Source organism: Natator depressus, chromosome 3 (assembly GCF_965152275.1).
Source record: "Natator depressus isolate rNatDep1 chromosome 3, rNatDep2.hap1, whole genome shotgun sequence".
In the NCBI taxonomy this organism is placed as follows: domain Eukaryota; kingdom Metazoa; phylum Chordata; order Testudines; family Cheloniidae; genus Natator; species Natator depressus.
In genome coordinates this window covers 184,931,749-184,952,758 of record NC_134236.1, presented here as the reverse complement: position 1 = coordinate 184,952,758, position 21,010 = coordinate 184,931,749, and the positions used below count along the sequence as shown (strand labels likewise).

General features: G+C 43.5%; 1 protein-coding gene across 10 annotated transcripts in view; it reads left to right on the top strand.

Annotated features, from left to right (window-relative positions):
- CCDC88A (coiled-coil domain containing 88A) overlaps positions 1 to 21,010 on the top strand; it is a 363,848-nt gene that overhangs the window by 318,696 nt on the left and 24,142 nt on the right. For 9 of the 10 annotated variants that reach the window (XM_074949474.1, XM_074949473.1, XM_074949477.1 and 6 more), the window contains 3 exons: positions 9,886 to 10,031; positions 10,725 to 10,817; positions 11,048 to 11,262. In XM_074949474.1, coding sequence (XP_074805575.1) covers positions 9,886 to 10,031; positions 10,725 to 10,817; positions 11,048 to 11,262 — 454 coding nt within the window. Of the gene's footprint in view, positions 1 to 9,885; positions 10,032 to 10,724; positions 10,818 to 11,047; positions 11,263 to 14,472; positions 14,517 to 21,010 lie in introns of all 10 variants that reach the window. The other variant, XM_074949476.1, reaches the window with a different exon arrangement.

The following is a 21,010-nucleotide window of genomic DNA, read 5'->3' as shown; positions in this document are numbered from 1 at the left end:
GACAAATAAAGATTGGTTATTTTTCAGAGAGTATGTTTTCATTAAATACCAATTAGCAACACACACAAAAGGCTTGGTGGGAAGGGAGATAACAATGAAGGGCAGTATAGGCTCTTATAGCTGTGTGTAAGTCCAGCTATCATTTTGGAAGCTGTCAGAAGGGGTGGAGTGAACGGGGTACCAAGATAAGCCAGAAAGTTGCAAGGAATATGTGGGAGGAGTTTGGGAAGGGCATGGAAAGTAGTTCTGTATCGGCTGCATGGGGGCTGAGCACACATGAATGCTGCCTACAGCATGATTAGGGACTTCAACATCTCCGTTTGCTCCTCCATCGCTTTTATCATCCGCTCCTGGCCCATTAAAGTTCACTCCTGGCTCTCCTTTTTGTGTCTTTTTTATAATTTTCTTTTAACGTCTCTCTCCATGCCCTGCATTCTTGTTTTTCAGCCTCTGAGGATTGGAGAACCTCTTGAAACATGTTGTCCTTGCTCCTTCTTGGTTGTTTCCTTATCTGGCTGAGGCACCCCAGCAATGTGTAAGGGGTTCCCCTGAAGCAGAAGCACAAGAAAAAATAAACAAAAGCATGATAGTGCATGCACAGCATCGAATCATTATAGTAAAATGCACCTCTTTTTAAATACGAATCAGTTTCTCACTGTCCCTTGGCAAGCACACAGCTCGGCAAACACCCTAAACATGGTGAGTTCAGCCAAGGGGTGCCACTCAAGATGAGGCAAAGGATCTCAGTTATTTTTTAAGGGGATCACTGCAGGTGACTAGGGACGACAATATTGTAAATTCTGCCACCATTTTCCACAGGTGGGGGGTCACTGAAGCTGATATATCACTCCTGAGGGTAAGCAACGGCGCATCTCATGCATGCGTGTGGCTTCAGACCAGGTCCCTTTGCTGCTTACTTGTGTGCCACTTTGGTCCCTGCACAAATGGTTGTGATTGACAGGGAAAGTTTCCTACAATGTGGAAAGGAATAGAGCGGCTCTGCCAAGGAACCTTTGGCATAGGATTGGCGAGTACCTCCAGGAAAGTTTCCTAAAGTTCTCTGTGGAAGATTCTTGTGAAATCTCAGTGTGCATTAACACACTGTTCCACCGCACTGCTTAGCTGCACAGAGAATGTGAAGCACATGCAAACACAGCTAGTCTTGTACATTTCTACCCCTTCATCCACTTTCAGAATATACAAAGCAAAGGACAGCTCTACCTCATATAACCGAGCAGCATCAACTCAACAAGATCACTTACCAGAGTTTTCCTGTCCTGCATCATGCACACCAGAGACAGACTGCTGTGACTGGCTAGACTCTTCTGGAGTAGAAAAAAGGTCCTGACTCGCCGTGCCACTGGATGACCCTGCTTCATGCTCCACATTGTCCTCCAACTTGACCTCCTCATCCATGACTTCATCCTTGGGGTTGAGTCTGCTGTCCGCTGTCTCCAGCCCTGCGAAAGTATCCACCGGGCTCTTGGCGGTAGAGGTGGGGTCACCGCTGAGGATGAGAGATACAGTTTGACTCCCTTGCCTTCTGTTATGCCTGCATCAGCTCCTTTATCTTCACATAGCACTGATGTGTGTCCCGTTCATAGCCCTTATCCAACATGCCACAAGAAATCTGACCACAGATATCGGAGTTCCTTCAGCTGGAGCAGAGGTAGGACTGCACAGCCTCCTCTGTCATTGTGCGACATCTCCTGGAGGCCATTTACAGTGACATAACCAAGCGCAGTGGAACTTAAGAACGCCCATATTGGGTCAGACCAAGGGTCCGTCTAGCCCAGTATTCTGTCTTCTGACAGTGGTCAATGCCAGGTGACGCAGAGGGAATGAACAGAACAGGTAATCATCAAGTGATCCATTCCCTGTCACTCATTCTGGCAAACAGAGGCTAGGGACACCATCCCTGCCCATCCTGGCTAATAACCATTGATGGACCTATCCTCCATTAATTTATCTAGTTCTTTTTTGAACCCTGTTATAGTCTTGGCCTTCACAACATCCTCTGGCAAAGAGTTCCACAGGTTGGCTGTGTGTTGTGTGAAGAAATGCTTCCTTTTCTTTGTTCTAAACCTGCTGCCTATTAATTTCATTTGGTGACCCCTAGTTCTCGTTGATTGTTTCCCCTTGTTGTTGATTTCAATGGGGCTGTCTTCTTTAAAGTTGGACCCAAGACTTTCTTGATTCCATCGTATATGTTTCTGGTGTTGCCTGCATCAGCTGCTATTTGGATGCTTTCACATAAGTGCAGCCAATAGTCATTGGGACAGCGTCAAGCAGTTTGTTGTACCTTGGTTCTTGCCACTTCTATGTTTGTAAGGTTTTTTCATTTGAGTCTCTCTTGTAGTTGGTTTGGGCTCTATGTTTGACCTCTATAACTGGTGTCAACACACTGGAATATGTGTCAAACCAGTTGTTGGTCTTGTTTTCCTTCTTCCCAAAGACTGACAGAGCTGCATCGTAGATTGTGTTCTTCAGTTGCTCCCATGTCAGCTGGGTGCTTGTGGCACAGTTACTGGTGTCAAGAGATTGTTGTAGTATGTTCTTGTACTGCTGTGACTTTTCTTGGTCCACTATGGCACTGAGATTAATACAAGGATATCCTTTTACTTTAGATCTATATATCTTCTTTGGTTTAAGTCTGACCTTGCTATATACCAGAGAGTGATCTGTGTCACAATCAGCACTTTGATAACTGTGGGTAATGAGGACGATGTTAAGGTTAGCACGCCTTGTAATGGTAAGATCCAGTTGGTGCCAGTGGCCAGATGTGGGATGTTTCCAAGACACTTTTTTGCGACTTTGTCTGGAAGAATAGAGTTTGTTACACAGAGGTCGTAATAGGAACAGAATTCTAGCAGTTTCTGACCGTTTCCATTCATCTTACCAGTTCTGTGTTGACCAAGACAGTTTGTCCATGCTTCATGATCTGCTCCCACCTTCGCATTAAACTCCCCTACCAGGAAAACATATTCATGTTTTGGAATCTTGCTGGTGGTGGTGTTCAACTGGTTGTAGAACTGTTCCTTGATGTCAGAAGACGAGGAGAGTGTTGGGGCATACTCACTCACAAGGTTGACTGGATCCTCAGATGTGAACAAGTGTAGTGCCAAAATTCTCTCTGATCCATTTGTAGGTGGCTCACTCACCTCCAGAAGTGAGTTCTTAATGGCAAATCCCACTCCATGCTCTCGTGTTTCTTCTGAGCTTTTCCCCAGCCAGAAAAATGTGTAGTCTTTTTCTCTGAGAGATCCGCTTGAGGCTAGCCTTGTTTCTTGGAGGGATGCGATATCCACATTGAGTCAGTTCAGCTCGTCATTGATCATGGCAGTTTTACGTACATCGTTAATCTGTTGAAGGTCCTCAGATAATCCAGTTGTCATGGTGCGAACATTCCAGCACCCTGTCTTTAAGGATGTTTTCTTTCTTTTACTTGACTTGCCTGGTGCATTGATTACAGTCCACTTGTCAAGTTATAAAACTCTGAGCTCCAAGCACCCATTGAAGCAGGCAGACTGTGGCAAGACAACACCCTATTGTCCGGGGCCTGCCCAGTTTTATGGCGAGCAGTGGTTGTCTAGTGAGATACGATGATCTCTCCAACCGTTGGAGACAGCCCCTGGTGCTCAACTCTACACCAATCAAGTAAGAGCTTAGAACCATTGACTGTTGCCTCCCAAGTTGTGTCGACACTCAAGGCAAAGCTGGAGTACCTCTCCAGGGTGCGAGCCTGGGCAGATGATATGGAGGCCCTGAGTTGCCCATGCATCAGGACCTCCCTCTTGGCATCACCGGTAAAATCCAGCGGAGAGGAAGAACCAATACTTCTGGTACCCAATCCACTGCAGGAGTTGCCGGAAAGATACTAAAATATTAGTACCTGATCGCCTTTGGGGCTCCACTTCAGATTTTCTATCTGAGTTTAGTCTCATAGCCTTACGTTACTCGTGAATTCACCCACAAGGCAGTGGGTTTGATGAGCTGCAGGTAGTACTATCTACTTTCAGTACGGTGTCAGGTATAGCCTGACCTGACTCCTTAAATCATAGAATACCAACTGAAATTTATTAAATATTTTTGGATGTTTTTCTACATTTTCAAATATATTGATTTCAGTTACAACACAGAATACAAAGTGTACAGTGCTCTTTATATTATTATTTTATTACAAATATTTGCACTGTAAAAATGATAAACAAAAGAAATAGTACTTTTAGTTCAAATCATACAAATACTGTACTTCAATCTCTTTATCGTGAAAGTGCAACTTACAAATGTAGATTTTTTTTTTGTTTCATACCTGCACTTAAAAAAATGTAAAACTTTAGAGCCTACAGTCCACTCAGTCCTGCTTTTTGTTCAGCCAATCGCTCAGATAAACAAGTTTGTTTACATTTACGGGGGATAATGCTGCCTGCTTCTTATTTACAGTGTCACCAGAAAGTGAGAACAAGCATTCGCATGGCACTTTTGTAGCCGGCGTTGCAAGGTATTTATGTGCCAGATGTGCTAAACTTTCATATGCGCCTTCATGCTTTGGCCACCATTCCAGAGGACATGCTTCCATGCTGATGACACTCGTTAAAAAAATAATGTGTTAATTAAATTTGTGACTGAACTACTTGGGGGAGAACTGTATGACTTCTGCTCTGTTTTACCCGCATTCTGCCATGTATTTCATGTTATAGCAGTCTCAGATGATGACCCAGCACATGTTGTTCGTTTTAAGAACAGTTTCTCTACATATTTGACAAAACACAAAGGTACCAGTGTGAGATTTCTAAAGATAGCACTCGATCCAGAGTTTAAGAATCTGAAGTGCCTTCCAAAATGTGAAAGGGACAAGGTGTGGACCATGCTTTCAGAAGTCTTAAAAGAGCAACGCTCCGATGCGGAAACTACAGAACCCAAACCACCAAAAAAGAAAATCAGCCTTCTGCTAGTGGCATCTGATTCAGATGTTGAAAATGAACATGCGTTGGTCCACACTGCTTTGTATTGTTATTGAGCAGAACCCGTCATCAGCATGGATGCATGTCCTCTCGAATGGTGGTTGAAGTATGAAGGTATATATGAATCTTTAGCGCATCTGACACGTAATTATCTTGCAATGCTGGCTACAATAGTGCCATGCGAACGCCTGTTCTCACTTTCACATGACATTGTAAATAAGAAGCAGGCAGTATTATCTCCTGCAAATGTAAACAGACTTGCTTGTCTGCACAATTGGCTGAACAAGAAGTAGGACTGAGTGGACTTGTAGACTCTAAAGTTTTACGTTTTTATTTTTGAATCCAGGTGGAGTTTTTTGTACTTAATTCTACATGTGAAAGTTCAACTTTCATGGTAAAGAGATTGCAGTACAGTACTTGTATTAGGTGAATTGAAAAATACAATTTATTTTGTTTTTTACAGTGCAAATATTTGTAATCAAAAATAAATATGAAGTGAGCACTGTACACTTTGTATTGTGTGTTGTAATTGAAATCAATATATTTGAAAATGTAGAAAATATCCAAAAATATGTAAATAAAAGGTATTTTATTATTGTTTAACATTGCAATAATTTTTATTTAATTCCTTGACAGCCCTTTTTGTGGAGAAAAGAATGAAAGTTGGTTGAGCTGAGCTGGAGGAGCTGTTATTGTTGCTATTGTAAAAGTCTGAACCTCTTTCCGAGAAAACAAAACGAGACAAACACACAAAAAGGGAGAGAAAAGAACCACAACTAGAGAAAATGCAACTTCTGTCTTTCATGTTCAGTCACTTGTAACCTCACTGCCGGAAAACACATGCATGGCATTTGGTCTTAATAGCCACTCCAAGACCTGGCAAACTTGTACCAGCATAGGGCTGTTTAGGGCAGGGGTGGGCAAACTTTTTGGCCTGAGGGCCACATTGGGGTATGGAAATTGTATGGTGGGCCATGAATGCTCACGAAATTGGGGATAGGGGTGCAGGAAGGGGTGAGGGCTGCAGCTGGGGTTGCAGCCAGAAATGAGGAGTTCAGGGTGCGGGAGGGGGCTCTGGGTTGGGGGGGTGAGGGCTCTGGGGTGGGGCTGGGGATGAGGGGTTTGGGGTACAGGAAAGGGCTCCAGGCTGGGATGGAAGGATTCTGAGGGTGGGAGGGCGATCAGGAATGGGGCAGGCTGTTGGGGCACCGGGGGGTTAGGGTTCTGAGGTGGGGCTGGGGATGAGGGGCTTGGGGTACAAGAGGGGGCTCTGGTCTGGGATTGAGGGGTTTGGAGGGTGGGAGGGGGATCAGGGCTGTGGCAGGAGATTGGGGGGACGCTCAGGGGTGCAGGCTCCGGGCGGTACTTACTGCAAGCAGCTCCCAGAAGCATGTCTCCCATCCGGCTCCGAGGCACGGCCAGGTGGCTCTGCGCACTGCCCAGTCCACAGGCGCCACCCCTGGAGCTCCCATTGGCTGGGAACTGTAGCCAATGGGAGTTGTGAGGGCGGCACCTGTGGGCGGGCCAACACGCAGAGCCGCCTGGCCATGCCTTCGCATACTATGTAGGAGCCGGAGGTGAGTCATGCCAGCTGCTTCCTGGGAGCCGCACAGACCGGGGCAAGCACCTGACCCCAGTCCCCAGCTGGAGCTGAGGGCCAGATTAAATGGTCTGACAGGCCGGATGTGGGCCATGGGCCATAGTTTGCCCACCCTGGTTTAGGGCATTGCTTTTAGTTGCCTCTCTGGTCACTGGATTACATCAGTGTTGCAAAATACAGTTGTGACCAGATAAAACAGGTTGTTATTAGACAGAAGGAAAAGGTGAGTGATAGGAAAGAGAAGGAATAAAGTGGAGGAGAAAAAGGACATACTGGGGTGGAATGGATAAGACAGTGTCACATCCCAGGTGGTGACTGGGATTTAGCTGGAGCCAGTAAAGGTGGAGATGGCAATGTCATCTGGATCCCTCTGTCTCTGACCCACTCTGGTCAGGACATCTCTTGGGCTTAGGATGACAAAGGCCCAACAATGACACAATGGATCCTGAGGTCCCAGGAGATGGTAGAGTGGCAGCCATGATGGTGAAGTTGCTCCTTTCCTGTCCACTCATCTCCCAGCCAGCAGTTGCTTCCTGCTAATTTTTTTCCCCCGAGTCTTTTCTTTTTAAAAACCTCAAAAGGGAGTGATGAGTGGAATAACCCATCCCCTTGTTATTTTGTTCATCAAGTAATCTTATTTCTGACACATCAGTTTTGGTCCACTGATTTCTGGTTCCACATTTCTCTTGTTTACTAGGCATTATTTTAACCCAGTCTTTGAAAGTAGGCCTTTTTTGTGTGGACTAATTTAGTCTTTCTGTCTCCCTTTTTACCTTTTCCCATCAACATTTCTTGTTACAGGTTATTGTGATATTTTATAAACTTTAACTCGCTTCTCACAGTTGAACTCATCATAATTAAGGTAAATTTGGAGGCCCAAATATTACAACACTCTGTTACTCCCTTGTACTGTCACACAAGATAGGCCACAGTTTAGCTTTTTATTACTGTAAGCAAGATGTGACTGGACTGAAATAAACTATCATGGGATATAGTTCCTTCTCAGTGTCATTACATCATATTCATTATATCCATGGAGACAAAATTCCACTTCATCTTAGCAGGTATTCTGGAATTATTTTAAAGAGTCTATTGGTGATAGTGAGCATGGGATGTATAGGGAAATAAATAGATAGTTAGTCATTCAATTTAGTTCCAAATAGAAATTAAGAAATCACCAGGAGATCAGAACATTAAAAAATGCAGGTTTCTGAGAGTCACTGTAAATGTTGGTACTGCAAACTTTTAAATGTAGCTCTATGAACTTTTTTGGCTGTGTTAACATTGCAAGGTGCTAGACACTTTTCTTGACTAAATATAGGTGATATGTGAGAAAAATGGAACTCTAGTACAAATTTTAAGATTATAAAATACTTTTCAAATAATTTTTTCCTGGATTTTGACTTCTCTTTCAGTCCAACATATTTGGGTTTGTGTTTCTTTTCCTGTAAATACCAGAGGCCATTCAGACTTGTCCATGGGCTCTGAAGATGGGTCCTGTCTCCTTCTAGGCATACAGCTAGATTCTCTGTGTGTATAGTATTAATAGAGTGGCAGTTCAGTGTTTTTACCTTTGTTTATTAGCATCCTGGCTTTTAAAACTTATTTAGAGACATCAGTGAGCAAAATCTTTTCCTAGCCCAGTGGTTCTCAAACTTTTGTACTGGTGACCCCTTTCACATACCAAGCCTCTGAATGCGACCCCCCTTTATAAATGGAAAAACACTTTTTAATATATTTAACACCATTATAAATGCTGGAGGCAAAGCAGGGTTTGGGGTGGAGTCTGACAGCTCGTGACCCCCTCAGGGGTCCCGACCCCCAGTTTGAGAACCCCTGTCCTAGCCTATCCTAGTCCCTTGGAAATCAAAATTTCCTGAGGGTTTGTTTCCTGGTGCTCTCAGGAGCTGCAAGAGAGCTATGCAATAGCTGTTCAAAGTCTGTGGACACTTTCTTACCAGGAGAAGGGGCTCAAAAGTCTAGATGGCCATGTTGGAGCCTTTCACTCCCTATGCACAGGTCAAGACTTCTCCAAAGAAAGGTCAGTCTTCTTCAATACCATGGACTGAGCACACTGGACCCTCCTCACCAAACAGAGATTCTTCAATGCTGAATCCAAAAATTCCCCAACCTCCAGTCCAATCCATTTTTTTAAAAAAAGAAGCTCCCTGCATAAGTAGGCAATTGAATCACTAGGTAAGGAGTCTGGCCTGCTTATCTGAATGTCCTTCACAAAAGGAGGATTTGCACTCTTAACATTACCTCTTTAATATTGGAGGATAATGAGTACGGGGGCAAAAAGCTGCCTTCTCCCCCACATCTGCTCCATTTCCCCCATAGCCTCATAAACCTTAAGTCACAGGGGAGCTGTGGGGAGACAGGTCTGTAAGAAAAGGAACAGATCCTCTGTTGATGAAAATCGATCTTCTAAAAGCAAAAATAAAGTAAAAGTAAAAGACAAAAAAACCCATCTCCATAGTAGGGGAACTCTCAGCTTCACAGTATAATCCCTAACTAGAGAATTCGGAAAGGTTCTTGGTCTTAGATATGTTTGACACTATGAGGAGGAAAGAAGTGGCTACCAGAGAAAGAAGACAAGCAAGCTAAATCTTCTATCCAAAATCAAGTTGTCTCCCTTCAATTCCTCATTCAAGGACATCATTAGGGAAGAATGGGAAACACCCAACAATAGGAAAGGCTTAGTCATCAAGTCCAGAAATTGTGCATTATAGTACAACCCAGAGATTTCGTCTTCATCTTCTCTATAGTTAATGCAGCAGTGGCATCCCTGGCAAAAGACACCATTTCCTGCTGTGAATGGTTTTTTTCCCCAAAAAGATCCTGCAGAAAGGATAATTGAAACTATCCACCAAAGGAACTTTAAAGCTTCTTCAGCTTCTCTTAGTGTCTGCTTGGCAATAAGCTATTTCAGGGCCACAGTGTTCTGCTGCAACAACTTAATAATACCCTTAAAACTCATCTCAAAAACAGAGGAAATTTGTTTATTTTTATTTTTGAAACATATATCCTGGTATTCACTGTCAAGAGTTTAGGTCAAAAATAATTTCTTGACTCCTATATTAGTAAGATATTTTTCTATTACAGTTATGATTGCTCTGCTAGTTAAAGTGAATCCAGCCAATTAACAAAATATTAAAATGTTAAAAGAAACATTTCTGAGTTGATTTATTTGATCTTGCTTTGTCTTTTGCCTGAGTTACTGAAGCCTTTGTGTGTCCTGCTTATATTTTCTAGATAAGCCTGTAAACCAGGCAGCGTGCTCAGTTTTATATTAAGTCCTGTTTTGTACATTTTTAACAGTTGCTTAGCCAGCTTAAAGGAAATCTGGAGGAAGAAAACAGACATCTACTTGATCAAATTCAGACATTAATGCTACAGAATAGAACATTACTGGAGCAGAATATGGAAAGCAAGGATCTTTTCCACGTTGAACAAAGACAGTACATGTAGGTATACCAAAAATTATGAAATTCAGAAATATGACAACGGCAAGCTTACAAATTTTAAAAAACACCTTCTACTGACTGATACATTACATAATATTCTCATATCCTATTTTCTTGTATTTTTTCTTCAAACATAACTAAAGTAATTGCATTATATATGAATTGCTGATAATCACAACCAGAAATCTTGATTTTTAAAAACTAAAAAAAATAAAAATACATGGTTTTTATGGTATGTGGATCTACTGAAAAAAAAATTTATTCCTCCTTCCACTTCAAACAAGCATCCCAGAGTCCTTTAAAAATTCTGTTGCTTTTTCCAGCAGAGAACTTTTGCTTCCTTTGGCAGTAAAAAGAAAGTGTTTTTAAATACTACTTTTTTGTATCCTATATGTGCATGCTATGTTCATAAAGTAAAGCATTACATTATATTAAAGACCGTAAATGGCCCATGAAAGTCTTTAAAATGTATTCATTTAGATATATCTTTGCATCATATTTTCTGTATTTCTCTTTCTTCCTCTTTATTACTTAGAGATCTCTGTTTCTTGGCAATTTTTATGCTGCTCCCGCTTATTCTTAGGTGAAAGAGAGTCTGCTCTCAGATACCTAAAAACACAAAGAAACATGTAATATTATATAAATATATAAATAACTGCTAAAATAGCGATTTTGATTAATTTCTATTTACAGTGACAAGTTAAATGAATTGAGACGACAAAAGGAGAAATTAGAAGAGAAGATTATGGATCAGTATAAATTTTATGAGCCATCTCCCCCCAGAAGGTACTGCTTGAATATATTTTATAAAAATGAGTATAACTAGAAATTTAAACAAGCTAAGGACCCAGTTGTGCCCCTTTTGAAGTTGATGGTAAGATTCCCATTGACTTCCATGGGAGCAGAGCATGCCCACATATTGTAGTTAAACATGCACACAAAATATTTTTTAAATTATGCATTTTATAAAGTAATGAATTATAAATGAAATAATGGATTTAATTTTATTATAACAGAAGGGGCAATTGGATTACTCTAAAAATGAGGAAATTGATAAAATCTAAGAAAGATGTTAACCGCGAGCGTCTGAAGTCTCTGACTCTTACACCTACCTGTTCGGAGTCCAGCGAAGGATTTCTTCAGCTACCCCATCAGGAGGGTCAAGATAGTTCCTCAGTGGGCTCAAACTCTCTTGAAGATGGCCAGACACTGGGAACCAAAAAGAGCAGTAGTGAGTAGTTACAAAACGATTTTAGTTTGAAATACTGTTTGGTTAAGTATATTTCCAAGATGTGGTAAAAACTTCAAAACTACTTAAGAAAGAACAAGTCAGTTGGAAATCTTTAAATAATGTTAAGAGCTCCCAAGGCCTGTAATCTTTAGGTCAAGGGCAAAACTCCCATTGACTTCGGTGGTACAGCTTCAGACCCCGCCTAGAGTGTATATGGATAGATGCCCTATTTTAGCATTTCAGTAAATGTAATTAAATACATTAAAATGAATTTACAGTATATCAGGGATGCAGAATTAGGTAGGGTTATTGGATCAGAATAATGGCATTTAGCCTGTCAGAACTTCAAATGGAAGGTCAGATGGCACTGTTCCTCTCTCCCTAATCCACCTCCTTCTGCTTTGTTTGTTTTCTCTCATTCCCATGAGACTCCCACTCTCCTCGAGTGTGCCTCTCCATATTGTGTCCATACTAACAACCATTAGCTGCTAAAAGATCATGTGTCTCGTAAACCTCATGATGATGGGTTTTGGCAACAATATAATAGAGAACAGAAAGAGCTGTGGAGCGATATAAGTAGTTAGAAGGACACAGATCACTACTGATCCTAGAGATAGGCAGAGCTACGGAGAGAAATAACTGATAAGTTCCTAAGGTAGGGGGAATTGACGTTTGCCAGACACTAATTGTTACCCTGAATGAGCCACTTTGTCCTAGCTGTTAGGATTCACATAGCCTAGAGTATTTTATGCAACCTTTACTTGTTTCTTTTGTTGTTCATCAATAATTTAAGTCATGAAATTTCCAGTGGCAGGTAATTAGTTTTTTGCCATTACATTCCTTGTTAAACAAGTTGCATTATTGATTAGTTAATATATTTATTACCAGTGAGATATTGATGTTACATATAAAGCATCAATGTACCCTTATATTATAATTCATACCTTTTTAAAGTTTAATATCTAAGTGACTTCAGAATATATAAGGTGAAAATTTGGTATTCCAATATTCATCCCAGGTGAGAATTTCCTTTATTTAAAAAAAAAATCTCACATGGTGGTTTTTGATTTTGGCTCTTAGTATGCAAACTTAATAAAAAATTTAAAAAACAATAATAAATTCTGTATTATTTCACATACTTTTACGGAAATTAAAAGTAGAGCATGAGAGAATCTGGAAGAGTCTGTCTTTGGATAGGGTGCCAATGCATCTAGGGACAATCTTGCTGAAAAGAAGTGTTTGAAATTCCTAGTTTCTTAAAAGGAGTTGGCTATAAAAGGTTATGTGACCCTTTGAAAAGAAGCAATTTGAAACCTGATGCAGATTAAAATAATTACACCCCTTCCCTTGCCTATATAAATACTGGATTTTTTTTATTTTGCTTGCCTTCATTCGTTTGGCCTCACTACAAGGATTAGTCTCCCCTCAAATGTGGTGCTACCAAGAGTTGCTTGTGTATAACAAGAGAGGACCTTAACTAGACTAAATCTTTCATAAATCCATTAACGATAAAAACAGGCCCTGGTTTAAGAAGACCAGGATCTTCAACAAAGCAGTGACTAGTTGCTAAGAGGGCTTTTATCTTGTACCTTAATAAAATAACACCATTCCATAGATAATCCCCCATATTATTTCTGGTTTATGGTGACAGGATTATGGAACAAAATATTTCTGATATTTCCTATCAATGCTTGTCAAAGTGGATTAGATCCTTTATACAAAAATGCTGTGTGATAATGCAGAATCAGATCCCTGAATGTTGCAGTTTTGGAAATATACAGAGCTGCTACCTGGATTGCAGTCAATATTTTTACACAGCATCACTGTTGGCCTGGCCTTATGATCTGATGCCCAGTCTAGGAGAGTAATTCTACAATAATTCATTATTCAGTTAAATAATCCTCCTCATTCCCATCTCCTTAGGGATTTGTTATTCTTTGTGAATCTCCAAGAGTGGGAACCTATACCAACAATCCTCAAAGAGGATTTACTCATCTATAACTGGAGTTCTTTGAGTAGATATATCCATACATCCCACCTTTCATCCCCATTTTGTGGGGTCTATTGCAGGGGTGGGCAAGCTTTTTGGCCTGAGGGTCACATAGGGGTATGTAAATTGTATGGTGGAAAATGAATGCTCATGAAATTGGGGTAGGGGTACGGGAGGACGTGAGGGCTCCAGATGGGTGTGTGGCCAGAAATGAGGAGTTCAGGGTATGGGAGGTGGCTCCGGGTTGGGGGGTGTGAGGGCTCTGGAGTGGGGCTGGGAATGAGGGGCTTGGGATGCAGGAGGGGGCTCTGGGCTGGGATCGAGGGGTTCGGAGGGTGGGAGGAGGATCAGGGATGGGGCAGGGGATTGGGGCGTAGGCAGGGGGATGGGGTCCAGGCTCCAGGCGGCGCTTACTGAAAGCAGCTCCCGGAAGCATGTACCCACTCTGGCTCCGAGGCGTGGCCAGGCGGCTCTGTGCGCTGTCCTGTGCACAGGCACCACTCCTACAGCTCCCATTGGCCGGGATCTACGGCCAATAGGAGCTGCGAGGGCAGCACCTGTCAACGGGGCAGTGCGCAGAGCCGCCTGGCCACGCCTCTGCATACTACAAAGGAGCTGGGGGCAGGTCTTGCTGGCTGCTTCCAGGGAGCTGCGCAGAGCATGGCAAGCCCCGACCCCGCTCCCCGGCTGGAGCTGAGGGCCAGATTAAATGGTCTGAAGGGCCATAGTTTGCCCACCCCTGGTGTATTGGATTCTAAGTGAATAGGAGAAACTCAGCTTGTGGGCAAGTCAAGCTTTGTCATCTTTCTCTTTTGTAGCTCTGGGCAAGGAATTCTCTTTTGCAACGTAATCCCTTTTCATGTTTCATCAGTACAGTAACCTGGAGCAGTAGGTTCCATGGCTGAGGGTTAACCTCAATGTCATAATGTATAGAGCCTCAGGTTCACCTAGGATCCCTCGCTGTCCAGGGCTTTCCACTCCTCTCAGATTGTTTTATTCTGTAAACCTACTAAGAACTACAACTTGAGATCATCAAATCCACGTTTATCCCTATAAAGTGGGGATCCTGGCTTTATTGACTGATGTTGGCTCAACTAACTTTCTGGGGTCCAAAAGATTCATAAATCTTTTCCATGAAAAAGAGCTAAAAGAGACTATCTCCTGTCAGATTTCCATCTCCAAACTGAATATCTGTCCTCTCAACTGCTATCTTTTTCTAGGCCCTTGTTGGCTTCAGAAGATTGTGAAGATGAAGAGGCTTCAGGTAGATAACCCTTCTCAAGAGGGAGAATCACCATCTTCCTCATTTCTGGATTAATCTTAGGCTTTAATGTCAGTCTCTCCACCTCTCCTCGTGAGACTTGCTGAAGCTCTGACTCTAGAGACAGAGAACTCTCCTGTTCTTTATTATGGAGGCACTGGTCATAGTTTCATAGCTAAGGTTGTGTTCTGTTTTGTGCTTGCAGCACCGATTCATCCATTTTGTTATATATGAAAAACAGAGTATGTCTTCCACAAACTTTCGGCACTTACTCTTTAAATATAGATACTATTTTTTTTAGAATTTACAAGTAAATCTGTTAATTATTTTATGAGTTAAAATTAATTTTAAGTGGGTCCTTTAAGAAATGTAGCATTGGTGTCAATCTTTTCTTTGTCTAAAATTATCTTAATAATGGAATAACACAGATTCTTCAAAATTTCCTCTATATACAGTAGTTAAAATTAATTGAAATCTTGTGTATAGGCTTTATTTGAAAAAAATGTTGTAATTAAGCTAAGTTATTAACAACCGTTGTATTTAATTGTGATGATTGTATAAGCTAAAGACATGGTATCAGGGTTCCTTCCCCACTCTGAACTCTAGGGTACAGATGTGGGGACCCGCATAAAAGACCCCCCTAAGCTTATTCTTACCAGCTTAGGTTAAAAACTTCCCCAAGGTACAAACTTTGCCTTGGCCTTAAACAGTATGCTGCTACCACCAAGCGTTTTAAACAAAGAACAGGGAAAGAGACCACTTGGAGACATCTTTCCCCAAAATATCCCCCCAACCCCTACACCCCCTTTCCTGGGGAAGGCTTGATAATAATCCTCACCAATTTGTACAGGTGAACACAGACTCAAACCCTTGGATCTTAAAAACAATGAAAAATCAATCAGGTTCTTAAAAGAAGTATTTTAATTAAAGAAAAGGTAAATGAATCACCTCTGTAAAATCAGGATGGAAAATACTTTACAGGGTATTCAGATTAAAAACACAGAGGATCCACCTCTGGGCAAAACCTTAAAGTTACAGAAAACAGGAATAAACCTCCCTCTTAACACAGGGAAAATTCACATAAAACAAAAGATAAACTAATCCGCCTTGCCTGGCATACCTACACTGGTTGCAATATTGGAGACTTGGATTAGGATGGGTTGGAAAAGATGGATTTCTGTCTGGCCTCTCTCAGTCCCAAGAGAGAACAAACACGTAAACAAAGTGCACAAACAAAAGCCTCCCCCCGCACCCCCCCCAAGATTTGAAAGTATCTTGTTCCCTTATTGGTCCTTTGGGTCAGGTGCCAGCCAGGTTAGCTGAGCTTCTTAACCCTTTACAGGTAACAGGATGTTGCCTCTGGCCAGGAGGGATTTTATAGCACTGTATACAGAAAGGTGGTTACCCTTCCCTTTATATTTATGACACGCCCCCCAAATCACAGATAGGGTGAAACACTAGATGTGATTTCTTCCTGGAGCTCGAGAATAAAACAGAGTTAATAAGACACATGCATCTCTAAATATACTACTAACTGTATAAAGACTAACAATATTCCCACATCTTAAGTATGATTTGGACCAGTTGATTCTGGGAAACTTTCATGGGGGAGTGCATCAGCCACTTTGTTAGAAGCTCCTGAAATGTGTTGTGTGTCGAAATCAAAATCTTGGAGAGCTAAACTCCACTGAATAAGTTTTTTGTTATTTCCGTTGGCGGTATGAAGCCACTGTAGCGCAAGCATGGTCGGTTTGCAGGTGGAAATGCCATCCCCAACCGTATGGGAGTAGCTTTTCCAGAGCATAGACAATGGCGTAACATTCCTTTTCACTGATTGACCAGTGGCTTTCCCTCTCAGACAGCTGCTTGCTGAGAAACGTGACAGGATGGAACTCTTGATTCGGTCCTTCCTCCATTAAGACTGCTCCCACACCACGCTCGGACGCATCTGTGGTTACTAGGAACGGTTTGTCAAAGTCTGGGGCCCTTAGCACAGGGTCAGACATGAGTGTCGCTTTAAGCTGGTTAAAGGCCTTCTGACACTCTTCAATCCACTGAACTGCATTTGGCTGTTTCTTTTTGGTTAGGTCTGTTAGTGGGGCGGTGATTTGACTGTATTGCGGTACAAATCGCCTGTAATATTCGGCCAAGCCTAAGAAGGATTGAACCTGTTTCTTTGACTGAGGGACAGGCCACTTTTGGATAGCATCCACTTTGGCCTGTAGGGGGTTGATAGTTCCTTGACCCACCTGGTGTCCTAGTAAGTCACTCTGTTTAGGCCTGTTTGACACTTTTTAGCCTTAACAGTTAGTCCTGCCTCCCTTATGCGCTCAAAGACTTTTTGTAGATGTTCCAGGTGTTCTGCCCAGGAATCCAAAAATATGGCCACATCGTCAAGGTAGGCGACTGCATATTCTCCCAATCCTGTTAGGAGACCATCTACAAGTTTTTGGAAGGTGGCGGGTGCATTCCGCAGCCCGAAAGGGAGCATATTAAATTCATACAGCCCAACGTGTGTGGTGAAGGCTGACCTTTTCTTGGCGGATTCATCTAGCGGTACCTGCCAGTACCCCTTGGTTAAGTCCAAGGTAGAGATGAACTGGGCCCCTCCCAATTTCTCCAATAGTTCATCTGTGCATGGCATTGGATAGTTATCTGGGCAAGTTACAGCATTTAGCTTATGGTAGTCCATGCAAAAACGTATCTCCCCATTTGGTTCGGGAACTAGAACCGCTGGAGATGCCCATGCATTGCCAGAGGGGCATATTACACCCATCTGTAGCATATCCTGGATCTCCTGTTCTATAGCAGTTTTAGCTTGAGGAGACACTTGGTAAGGTTGGGCTCTAATTGGGAGAGCATTACCTGTGTCAATGGAGTGGTATGCCCGTTCAGTCAGTCCTGGGGTGGCTGAGAACGTCAGCGCGTAGCTAGTGCACAGCTCCTTGATCTGCTGTCGCTGCATACGTCCAATGGAGTTTGAGAGGTTCACCTCTTCCACACCACCATCACTTTTCCCTTCTTAGTAGGCATCTTCAGACCACTCAGCGTCATCTCCTCCCTGGGCTGTAAACTGACAAACCTTTAATTCTCTGGAATGAAAGGGCTTTAGAGAATTAATATGGTACACCTTAGGCTTTCGGTTGGAGGTGGGGAATCCTATGAGATAATTAATAGCTCCCAGGCGCTCCTGGACCGTGAGTGGCCCTTCCCACGACGCTTTCATTTTATGGGCCTGGAGCACCTTTAAGACCATGACCTGGTCCCCAACTTTGAAGGAACGCTCTCTGGCATGTTTAACATACCAGGCTTTTTGCTCTTTTTGAGCATCTTTTAGGTTTTCTTTAGCAAGAGCTAAAGAGGTTCGGAGGGTGTTTTGTAGGTTGGTTACAAAGTCCAGAATGTTAGTTCCTGGAGAAAGTGTAAACCCCTCCCATTGCTGCTTCACCAACTGTAATGGCCCCTTAACCTCGTGGCCATATACAAGTTCAAATGGGGAAAACGCTAAACTGGGATGGGGTACAGCTCTGTAGGCAAAGAGCAACTGCGGCAACACTAGGTCCCAATCATTGGAGTGCTCATTTATGAATTTACATATCATGGCCCCCAAAGTTCCATTAAATTTCTCCACCATGCCATTTGTTTGATGGTGGTAAGGGGTGGCAACCAAGTTCTTTACCCCATGAGCTTCCCAAAGGCTTTCCATAGTTCCTGCCAGGAAATGAGTTCCTGCATCTGTGAGGGTGTGGGAGAGCCAACCTACCCTGGCAAAAATGTCTGTTAGTGCCTGGCACGCACTTTTAGCCCTGGTGTTGCTTAGAGCTACTGCTTCCGGTCATCGGGTAGCAAAATCCATGAAAGTCAGTATGTACTGCTTTCCTCTGGGTGTCTTTTTCAGAAAAGGACCCAGAATATCCACAGCTACTCGCTGAAATGGAACCTCAATGATGGGGAGTGGCTGGAGAGGGGCTTTGACCTGGTCTTGGGGTTTTCCCACTCTTTGGCATACCTCACAAGACCGGACATAAGTAGAAACATCCTTGCCCATTCCCTCCCAGTGGAATGACCTCCCCAAACGGTCTTTGGTCCTGTTCACCCCAGCATGGCCACTAGGATGATTGTGGGCTAAGCTCAAGAGCTTTTCCCGGTATTTAGTTGGAACTACCAGCTGTCTCTGAGGATGCCAGTTTTCCTGGTGTCCACCAGAAAGAGTTTCCTTGTATAAAAGTCGTCTTTCTACAACAAATCGGGATCGATTAGAAGAGTTGAGAGGCGGTGGGTTGCTCCGTGCCTCTGTCCAAGCTCTCTGGAGGCTTTCATCTGCTTCCTGCTCGGCCTGGAACTGTTCCCTTGATGCTGGAGACATCAGTTCCTCAATGGATTGTGGACCTCGGCTTGGTCCCTCTGGAAACGATGCAGGTGATGGGGCTGTTTCCATTGATGGTGAACCGCTCTCCGCTGGTGCACTATGGGGTATTTCAGGATCTGGCTGAGCCTCTTGTGTAGGGTCATTTGCTGCTGCTGCCAGTGCAGGCTCGATGGTGCCCTCTGGTGTTCAAGCTGTAGACAGGGTTGCAAGCACTGGACTCAGCGCTGGCAATGGTTCTGTTGCTGGTTGCTTCGCCAGTTTCAGTTCGGGGACTGGCTTTGGCTGGGTCTCTGGATCCACTATGGCCGTTGCAGTTATTGGCAGGGGATCCGGTTCCCCCACCTCCATCTGGGTCTCCGGTAATACAGACGGGGCCCTGGTGGAATGCTCAGGAACAGGGATAGGTGTGGAAGCTTGCTTAGTCTGGCTGCGGGTGACCATTCCCACCCTCTTGGCCAGCTTTACCTGGTTGGCCAAGTCTTCCCCTAGCAGCATGGGAATGGGATAATCATCATAGACCGCAAAAGTCCACATTCTTGACCAACCCTTGTACTGGACAGGCAACTTGGCTGTAGGCAAATCGAAAGAGTTGGACTTGAAGGGTTGAATAGTCACTTGGGCCTCTGGGTTGATTAAGTTGGGGTCCACTAAGGATTGATGGATAGCTGACACCTGCGCTCCAGTAGTTTCTCTTCTCTCTAAGGGTATATGGGAGGCATCTGGGCCTGAAGACCTTTGGTGTGACCCCGGTGCAATGAAGTGTAATCTGCTGGCATTCTTGGGGCAGTTGGCCTTCACATGCTCCAGCTCATTACATTTAAAACATCATCCAGTTGACTGGGCATTGGGGCGAGATGGGTTGCTGGAGAATGGTGTGGTGGGACGATAAGGTGTCTGGGGTTTTGCTTGGGATGTAGGTGGGGCCTTGGGTTACCCCCGGTGATAGGGTTTTGTTTCGGGTTGCCCCTTCTGATATTCGCTCCAACTGCTACTAGTTTTTTTTCTTTTCTGTCACCTCCACCCATTTGGCTCTCCCCCGCCTCGATTACAGTTTTGGGCTTCCCATCTAGGATGTGCCTTTCTATTTCCTCAGGGACACCCTCTAAGAACTGCTCCATTTGCATTAGGAAGGGCAGCTCTTCTGGAGATTTAACACTTGCTCCTGATATCCAGGCATCCCAATTTTTCACAATGTGGTAGGCATGTCGAGTAAATGACACGTCTGGTTTCCACCTTAGGGCTCTGAACCACCAATGAGAATGCTCGGGTGTTAGCCCCATTCTGACTCTCGTCTGGGTTTTAAAAAGTTCATAACTGTTCATGTGTTCCTGTGGCATTTCAGCCGCAATCTCTGCTAAGGCTCCACTGAGCTGTGGCCTCAGCTCTACCGTGTACTGGTCTGTAGAGATGCTGTACCCAAGGCAGGCCCTTTCGAAGTTTTCTAAGAAGTCCTCGGTATCATTGCCTGCCTTGTAGGTGGGGAACTTTCTGGGATGGGAAGCGGTACCTGGAGAAGGATTGCTAGGGTTGGTTGGTATATTCTGCTGAGCCCTTGCCTTCTCCATCTCCAGTGCATGCTTCCTCTCTTTTTCTTTCTCCTCCATTGCTCTCTTAGGGGCAGTTTCCTCTGCCTCCACCCTGGCTTTTTCTGCCTCCACCTCCAAGCGCCTTAAGATCATCTGTCTATCATGCTCTTTTTGTTTCTCTTCAGGTTCGAATCTGGCCAACTCTAGTTTATTAGCTGCTTCACTGGTAGTCATTTTCCTGCTTTCTTGTGCTTTCATTTTCCAGCTGCTATACCTGAGAGTTAGGAGAGGAAAGAAAAAAAACAATTTGTGAATTTCCCTGCAGGAGGTTAACTACCCTGCCTTTAGGTAGAGAAAACTCAAGCTCAAAAAAGAAAAACCTCTTTGTAAAAAACTAACATCTCTGTCTCCAGGCAAATAGACAGAAAACCCTCTAGCTGCTCTCAGCTTAAAAAAATCCTCTTCAGGTCTGTTCCTGGTTGCCTGCTAGCCTTGGTCATCTGTGCCTAAAAGGTTTCCTGTGGTTCTGCTTCTTTGGCTCCACTGTGAACCAAGGCAGCCTTGCCAGGGGAACTGAGACAGGAACGTAGGGGAAGCTCTTG